The sequence below is a fragment of the Castanea sativa genome, chromosome 5, assembly GCF_040712315.1.
Source record: "Castanea sativa cultivar Marrone di Chiusa Pesio chromosome 5, ASM4071231v1".
In the NCBI taxonomy this organism is placed as follows: domain Eukaryota; kingdom Viridiplantae; phylum Streptophyta; class Magnoliopsida; order Fagales; family Fagaceae; genus Castanea; species Castanea sativa.
In genome coordinates, this window is record NC_134017.1 from 76,547,415 (window position 1) to 76,556,998 (window position 9,584).

The 9,584-nt window shown below is 35.8% G+C and overlaps 1 protein-coding gene and 1 pseudogene across 1 annotated transcript; both read right to left on the minus strand.

The window, feature by feature from the left end:
* Positions 1-2,533: 2,533 nt before the first annotated feature.
* LOC142635840 (cytochrome P450 76T24-like) lies at positions 2,534-6,338 on the minus strand (annotated as a pseudogene).
* A 148-nt stretch (positions 6,339-6,486) lies between these two features.
* Positions 6,487-9,140, minus strand: LOC142633636 (cytochrome P450 76T24-like). Its single transcript, XM_075807876.1, has 2 exons — positions 8,112-9,140; positions 6,487-7,213 (listed from the first exon to the last, which is right to left on the minus strand). Exons 1-2 carry the CDS (start codon positions 8,994-8,996, stop codon positions 6,605-6,607), a joined length of 1,494 nt encoding a protein of 497 aa, XP_075663991.1. The 5' UTR covers positions 8,997-9,140; the 3' UTR covers positions 6,487-6,604.
* Positions 9,141-9,584: the final 444 nt, after the last annotated feature.

Genomic DNA, 9,584 nt, shown 5'->3' on the forward strand with positions numbered 1-9,584 from the left:
GCTTCTTATACTTTTTAACCAATTTATTGGATTCATTAAGCTTAGCAACGAACTCATCCTTTTCACTAGTGAACTTGCTCAAATTCTATGAAATTTCTTAACCTTTTTCTTCAAGAGTTTGACATTTGGAATATCAACAACAGCACACATGGATTCATGTAACATGTCATCAAAATATTGAGAATTAACACTCATAAAGGCATTTTCACAAACACATGGCATGTTACAATCAACAATATCCATAGAAGCATACAAAACACTATCCATAGCAAAACACACAAAGGGTCAAGGATCACACTTAGGTAATGAAACCATAACAAGTGTACTCGCTCTGATACCAATTGAAGGCTCACATTTGTGTGAAAACACAAGAGCTTGTTTAGACCCCAAATTAAAAGATTACGACTCGGTTGATTTTACTCTAACTTAAACCAAGTGCTGAAACAAGAGTAAATGTGCACAATGAACCAATACTACTCTAGTGCATAAACATGAAAAACAAACAATAAAAGTAAAGCACAAGAGTAATGAAAGAGAGATGCAAACACAAGATAACACGTCGATGTGTTATCGAAGAAGAAACTGAAGAACTCGACAAAAAACCTCTCTGCTGTCCTCCAAGCGGTATATCGATTCACTAGAGAATAAAGTTGGAGTACACAAATAACAAAAGACCCTCTAAGCATAGTTTACCCAATATACTTGAGCCCTCCAAGCTCCTGTTACCAACTGACTTCACGGAGTTGTGTCTTCTCTAGCTTTCCGGATCCCGCAATACGCCTGATTGCATCCACCAAGCCTCACCGGCTTCGTTTGGCAAATCCCCAAAACTTTCCAAGCTCCAAAACACTCTCTACACTCTGAAAAGGGTGTGGGTACATATCTCCTCTCAAGGTATGGCAATGGGAGAGAGAAGGAGAAGATGCTACAATGATTTCTCACTAAGGATGGGTAGCTCTCTCTCTAAAAGATGGGTGTATGTGTTGTTGAAAACCTATCTAGGGGTTTTATCTCTGAATGGCCTCCTTACACATTTGTGGGTAATAAAAGTATATATAGTATAGGTAAAGGGTAAGAAAGTCACATTTAAAAAACCTCCATGCAGAGAGTTTCATGGGTATCTAGTGAGAAGGCCTTACCCGCAAGACACTCGCGAAATCCTCCAGGCTGGCACGACTCTTCAGCTTCCAGCATGTGCTTCTCACGTGCCCTTTTCGCGGGAACCCTTCTTGCTCGCTACTCGCGAGCCAATCGCGAAAATGCACTGATTCTTCATTTAAAACTTTATTTTCACTAACTTAATACTAAACCTAATACAGTAAAATCCCACAAAGTACAAGGAACAAAATTAAAGCAATTATAACATTTTTTGTCATGGAATAAAGCCAACATAAAACATAGTTGTTAATTACAACTTTACAGATTGGTTAATCACATACTGGGAGCCGTGCATTAAAAATGAGAGATTATCACTGCAAAACAAGTCTAATTGTGTATTAGGGTAAGGGTTCAACTGTAGGTTGGTATAAGATATTGAGATTTCTTTACTTGTAATCGCTTGTTGTGATAATAATGGATTCTCGACCTTAAAATCACCCGATAGAGTTTTTGCCTCAGAGATTTTCTCTATTCGTAAACAAATCACCGTGTCAACTTTATTTTTCGCTGCATATTAATTTAGTTGGTAATTTATTTGTGCTACCAAGCGTATTGCATGTTAATCGGATTAATTAATTAACTTGGCTAATTAATTGGTTAATTTATCACAAGGGGTCAATACATTCTTGGCCTGTTAGACTCAACAAAAAATTTAAGTGATCCCTTAATTAGAAGATTTTGCTATTGAAGGGATCCAAATTGTCCTGTAAAAGTGGTTTCGTATTCGCTTTATGTGATTTAGTATGTTTTATGCTTCAAGTGGTCCATTTGTATTGAAAAATCATTTTCGCATTCGCTCTATTGATTTAGTATGTCTAATGCTCCGAATGGTCCAATTATATATTGCAAAAGCCATCTAGGGCTAACCATGTTGCTGTAGTCTCTATTTATACCTGCTTAGAGTTTATTGTAAATACAATTAAGAATATAAAAGATGTAGCCACTTAGAACTTTATCCCATGGATGCAAGCTTTCAAGCTGAATTATGTAATCTCTTTGTGTTTTCTCCCTCCCTTTTACTTTTTCTTCCATTTTATCGCCATCTTTAAATTTATCACGTCCAATTCCATATGAGGCAGTCTCTCGTCCAAAAGTTTAGACAGACAAGAAAGACAAATACGAAGGCCAAGATAAACGCCAACAATTTTCTCCATTTGAAAGCAAGATTACTAGGCACGAGTAGGTGGAATTCGAACCTTATCTGACAACAAATGAGTTTATTAGTTGAGTTAACTAGAACTCATAATAGAATTACAAACTAATGGGGCACGATATATAATTGTTTTCCTTTATTATGCTTATGCAAAATCCTAACAATGGAGAAATTAGGGTAAACACACAGAAAAATTCACATTTATATTTGGTTAAGAACAGACAATCAAAGTTATAAGGATTTTATAGGAATAGCTTGGAGGGGCACTGCCCTATGTAAGGTAATCCCAAACGTCTCACCAATGTCCATGTCTTCTGGCCTCATCTCATCTGGGAGCTTCCAAGCAAAGTGGAAGAAGAGAAGCTAACATCAAGTGCACCATTCTGTTAGCTAATGGCAATCTAGGGCATATCCTTCTTCCAGCTCCAAATGGAATGAGCTCAAAATCTCGGCCTTTAAAGTCAATGTCTTGCGCTAAAAACCTTTCGGGCATAAATGTTAGAAGTTAAACTTGTTTGTAATTAATCCTTCATAAATAAGTGAGTTTCATAAGTTAATGTAGTGGGAAGTTTATTGAAGTTATGTGTGAGATTTATGAATGTGAGAGTTAGAAAATAAGTGTAGTGAGAGTTAAAGGTTGGATGGTGTACTATATAAACCCATTCATCCGTCAAGTTCTAAGCAAGAGTTGAAGAGAAATACAAAACCTTAAAGAGTTCTAACTCTTCCCTCTCCACTCTCTCTCTCTTTATTTAATTTGTGAGTGTGAGTCTTTTCTACACACTAAATAGTGTGTGGATATTTGTGAGAGTAATTGAGGAAAGGCCCATCAATATTTTGTTTTATTTCCAACAATAAATACATTTGGATTTTGCCATACGCTTGAGTCTCGTCCCATTGGCCACACATTTATTAGTATTTGTGCATTTTTGGGCACAATGAAGCCACACATTGCTACATTTGTTTCAGCCTTACGGGGTACGAGAAAAGGCACAAAGGATTGTGCAATCCAAAAGTTTCTTTCACTATAGTTTTAAGATAATGGAACTTTGAGATGTCTGATTCCTGAACGTGCCCATCCTTGCCTAGGACTTCTTTAAGCTCATCTCGAGCTATTGCCATTTTTTCCGGGTTGTGTAATAACACAGTCATTGCCCATTCCACAGTGCTTGATGTTGTGCCGATCCCTGCTAGAAACAAGTCCTACAATAAAGGAGTATGAGAATTGGTTGCCTAAGTTTATGGCCTATTGTCATCAGTGCATGATACAAATAGTATGAGTAGTGAACCCGATAAAAATAACGTCAATCAAATCATAACAATTCATGTTAGTAATTCTCAGTCCTTAACGTTACCAATGGTGCTAAAGGTTGAGGCCCACAAACTAACAAAGATCCCAAGGAGTACTAGCCATCAAGTTTGTTGAAGTTATTTGAGGATGAAAACTGGTAATACAGATTGATTAGCGTTCATCCCTGCTTTAAATATTCTGTGAAATTCACATATTTCTGAATTGCACGTACTAATATAAATGTGCATTGGAAATCAACATATGGCCTAATTGGCGAAATCGGGGTCATATAATTCATAAAGTCTTTCCTTAATTGTCAAAATGATGATGATATATGTTGACTTCAAACTATCGATAACGGGGAGGAGCTAGTACATTGTCACAATCACAAATACAAAGAAACCAAGAAAATATTTACTAATTTCCTGAAAGTAATAAATTTATGTATAAATTAAAAAAATAAAGAAAAACAAAAATAAAAAGTTGGTACAGGTCTCATGAAATTAATCCGTCTTATCAAAGACCCTTTTTTTTTTTTTTTTAAGTAAATCCATGTCTCAAAATCGAAAATTATATATCGCCTGTAGGAGCAGAAGTTCTTGATCCATTATAATGAATTTAAATAATATTCTACGTACTCAGAACAAGTTTATATTCAAAAAATTCAAAATTATTCACCTGGCAGTATTAAATATTAATATTTTTGTTATAGATAAATAATGAAGGAGGAAGAGATGAGACTTGAATCAAATACATGATACATCACAGAGTATTTTTTTTCTTGTTGAGAGAAATACATCACATGCAAGGACTAAATAATAGTATTAGGAATAATTGATTTTTCAGATATTTTCTTTCAACCAAAGTTTTAAAGAGGTAGTCGATTACCATAAGCAAATTTTTGATATCAAGGAGGCTTATCTTTGAATTATCTTCTTCAAGGAGACTGAAAAGTAAATCTAATACATCGTTGCTTGCTTTAGAACCCTTTGATGAAGCTCTTAATTGTAGTCGTTGCTTGATGATACCATCAAGAATCCCAAATATTTTTGTGTAAAAAATCCTTGTCCTTTTGCGAACACCTTCGGGATCAATCACACGAAGTGCTAGAAAATAGTCTGCAATATTTGGCCTTCCACCTTCTTTGGCAACACCGTACACTATGTCCCGGAACTCTTGGGACAAATTAGATTCATATTGGGCCAAGTCCATAGAGGAAAAAGTGTTTGATATTGAATTAAGAACTATTGTGATTCTTGTGAACAGTACTACTCGACCAATATCAATGGGTGCACCACTTTTGCAACTTCGGTTAACATGGTCAATTAATTCTTGTTCCTTTCTATGTCGAAGGCCTTGTGTGGCATGAAGACGTTGTGCAGCAAATCTTTGGGTAGCACAAGCTTTCCTAAGGTTCTTCCATTTCGAATTTGTGGGTAACCACCGCATTGAAAATTTATGGCGGTCAAATACATGTGCCTTATCTGGGATGCGTCGGCTTGAGAAAGCTTGGTCATTTTTTTGGAGTGCTTCTTTAGCTAAGTTTGGAGAGGAAATGACTATTGTTGTTATGCTCCCAAGCTTGAGAGTCATCAAGGGTCCATATGTTTTGGAGAGCTTTGCAAGAGCCCGGTGGGGTAAGTTGCTAAGTTGCAAGATGTTTCCAATGATTGAAAAAGGCTTGGGGCCTGGGGGGAGAGTCTGGCTTGCTAGTTTGAAGTTCAGCACACGAATTGATGCCCACACAAAGGGAAGTATCAGCAAAAATACTAGGTAGTAGTCCACGGTTAACTCAAAGTTGGTTTGTATCTCTTGTGTGGGGCACTAGAAAGTTGTGGATGTTCATCCAGATTCCAGAAGAAGAAAGCTAGGGGGGTGCCTCAAATTGTTTGTGGATTAAACCAAGGTTCGGATATAAAATCAGCCATTGGTTTAAGAGCCTATTTTGTTTTTATTAGAAATTTGGAATTTGCTGGCGAAGTTTTGGCTGTTGATGGAATCTAATAAATTGTTTAATTAAAGGTATAATCGTATTTTCTTTATGAGATTTATTAGGTCCAAGTATTCCAATTATATTGTATAATCCAATCTAGGGCAAATCCTATTACTATAGTCCCTATTTATACCATGATTTTCTTCTCAGAAAAAATAAATAAAAAATTATACCATGATTAAAGTTTATCGTAACAAATCACACTTATAATAGAAAAGATGTAGCAACCAAATACTTTATCCTATAGACGTAGATTGTTAAGCCGAATCACATAATTCCTTTATGTTCTCTCTCTCTCTCTCTTTCATTTTCTTTCCATCTTAAATTTCAACACATCCAATAAGAGTTGTTTATATTTTAGTGAAATTTGGTGTTTACATAGTAATTGTAGGGGATCTTGATTATATTATGAATAAGGACTTTTGGGGCTGTTTTCATTGTGCAGGCCAATTAATTAGCAATTAATGTGGCAGAGATTAGGTGAAAACATCTCATTAATGCAGAAGTGACTACTCCAATGGTCCTTATCTTTTCATAGCGTTTCTCGAGGTGAGTTTAATGGAGGGTGGCAACTCGGTCTAGAGGGAAACTGGTCACCCGTGGTTCCTTGTGTATCTGCTATAGGAAAGGCTCTACTTATCACCTCGATAATGGACCTTAGTGATGGAAGTCCACCTAGTCCTCCACAGGATCCACTTCGGGGAGTTATCTTTTATTCCCAAGGCCTTTTCATTTATATCCATATCTTTGGGCCGAACCCATCTTTTAAGAAATGATTTGTTGGGCCTTTGGCTCTCAACCCAAGCTCGTGTTCATCTCCCCACATCAAAATTGTTAAAAGAAGTCTTATTATGTATTTTGAATTAATTTTAGTATCTTATAATTTTTGGGTTTTAAATAAAAATTTGATAGTATCACATATATTGAATTAATTTTAGTATATAATAATTTTCGATTAAACACACAAAAATATTCACATATATTGTTGCACAAATAACAAACATCGAAGTTACAAGGATCTAATGGGGATAGCTTGGAGGGGCTCTGCCTTATGCAAAGTAAGCCCAAACGTCTCACCCAAGTCCATGTCTTCTGGCTTCATCTCATCAGGAAGCTTCCAAGCAAAGTGGTGAACAAGAGAAGCCAAGATCAAGGGCACCATTCGGTTAGCTAATGGCAATCCAGGACATATCCTTCTTCCAGCTCCAAAGGGAATCAGTTCAAAATCTTGGCCCTTAAGCTCAATTGCATGCTCTAAAAACCTTTCAGGCATAAATAAATTTGAGTTTGGCCATATGCTAAAGTCTCGTCCCATTGCCCACACATTTATTAGTATTTGTGCATTTTTGGGCACAATGAAGCCACATATTTCTACGTCTATCATAACCTTATGGGGTAGTAGAAATGGCGCTGATGGGTGCAATCTTAAGGTTTCTTTCACTATAGCTTGAAGATAATTGAACTTTGATATGTCCAATTCTTGAATATGCCCAGCCTTGCCTAGGACTTCTTCAAGCTCAACTCGGGCTTTTGTCATTTTTTCTGGGTTTTGTAATAACATTGCCATTGCCCACTCCACTGTGCCTGACGTTGTGGCGATTCCTGCATGAAATAAGTCCTGCAACAAAGAAGTGTGAGAGCTAAGTTGCTTAAGATTATGGCTTGGTTTATTTTAATCACAACAAATAATATCGAAAATTATAAAAAAAAAGTGTTGTGCCCTTAACGTTACTATTGGTGCTAAAGTTTAAGGCCCACAAACTAACAAAGCTCTTAACTAGGAATTAAGTTGTTGAAACTATATGAGGATGGAAAACTGGTCATATAGAGTGATTAACATTCATTCTTGCTTTAAATGTTCTATGAAATTCCCAAATATGTGAAATTGTTTGAAAACATAAATAACAGACTTTATCATTCTGATGATAGTTGCACAAGTTGCACCGATTAACGTTCTAAAATTGTGATCATATACATGTGTATTACAAATCAAAATATGGTTATGGCTAAATGGGGATCATAAATGTATTTATGTAATTGTCAAAATTACGATGATATATGTTGACTTCAAACTATCGATTACGATGAGGAGCTACTACATTGTCACAATAATAAGAAGCCAAGAAATATTTTACTCATTTCCTGAATGAATGAAATTTTTTTTATTAATTCTTTAAATAAAATTCATAATTTACAGAGAAAAGAAAAAAGAAAAAGAAAAAAGAAACACAAAAAGTTGAAACAGGTCTCGTGAAATTAAGTGATTCCTTGTCTCAACTCTCAATTCATATATCTTTTTTACATATCTCAAAATCAAAATATATACCTCTTTAAAAGCAAAAGTTGTTAGGACTTAAAACAACATTCCACTGAGAACAAAGTTTATATTCACAAAACTCAAAATTATTTATCAGAAAACTTCTTTGAGCCTACTATTAAATATTATATTTTTAAAGTAAAATTTTTTTTTTCAGACATTTTCTTTGAAGCAAAGTTTTAAAGAGGTAGTCAATTACCAGAAGCAAATGTTTGATATCGAGGAGGCTTATTTCTGAATTATCTTCTTCAATGAGATTGAGCAGTAAATCTAGTGTATCGTTGCTTGCTTTAGAACCCTTTGATGAAGCTCTTAATTGGAGTCGTTGATTGATGATTCCTTCAAAAATCCCCAACAATTTGGAGTAATAATTCCTTGTCCTTCTGCGTACACCTTGCGGGTCAATCATACGAAGTGCTGGGAAGTAATCAGCAATATTTGGCCTTCCTGCTTCTTTGGCTAGACCACACACAAGGTCCCTGAACTCTTGGGACAAATTTGAGTCATATTGGGCCAAGTCAATAGAGAAAAGTGTGTTTGATATGGAATTAAGGACTGTTGTGAATACTACGAGACCAATATCAATGGGTGCACCACTTTTGCAACTTTGGTTAACATGGTCAAGTAGTTCTTGTACCTTTGCTAATCGAAGGGCCTCTGTGGCATCAAGACGCTGTGGAGCAAATATTTGGGTAGAACAAGCTTTCCTAAGGTTCCTCCATTGAGAATTTGCGGGAGTCCAACCAATTGAAACTTTGTGATGGTCGAATACATGGGCCATATTTGGGACGGTTCGGCTAGAGAAAGCTTGGTCATTTTTCTGAAGTACTTCTTTGGCCATATTTGGAGAGGAAATGACTATGGTGGTTATGCTCCCAAGCTTGAGAGTCATTAAGGGACCATAAGTTTTGGAGAGCTTGGCAAATGCTTGGTGGGGTAATTTGCCAAGTTCCAAGATGTTACCAATGATTGGAAAAGGGTGAGGCCCTGGAGGGAGAGTCTGGTTTGATAGATTGGAGGAGACAACACGAATGAATGCCCACACAAAAGGAAGTATCAGCAACAATACCAGGTAGTAGTCCATTGTTAACTCAAAGATGGTTTATGTTTCTTGTGTTTCTATTTTCGTTTGGTACAAGAATACAGTATAACTATTACCTATATTAAAAGGCGCGAATGCACCTGTGAAGAGTGCTTTTGTCGAGGACCTTGTCTGCTATTTTTTTATTGTTTCAGCACCTTCTTTTTTTTTTTTTTTTTTTTGGACCGACTTTGCCCAGCACCTTCTTAACTTTTTTTACCCTTAATATACAAGCAGGCTGAATGGGTTTGTTTTGTCTTTTGCTCCTATTTTATTTGATCTTATCTCTTTGTTGGCCTTTTTTGACAGCCACCTACTCTATTGATGGACAGCCACCAAATTGATAGAGAAAGAAAAGAAAAGAAAAGAAAGAAGGAAATTAATTTGTATATGTGTTTGAAAACTTCCCTAGAGATCAGAAAAAATAAATGAAATTTTGAAGATCGTAGGAGACCGATAGAGATATAATTATTACTCAATTATGTATCAATTTATCTTCCTTTTTCTAGATCAAAGGGGTAGATATTGATACATTCATTTTTTTTTAGACCTCTTTTTGTACACAATATATACTCATCTTTATAAATTAGG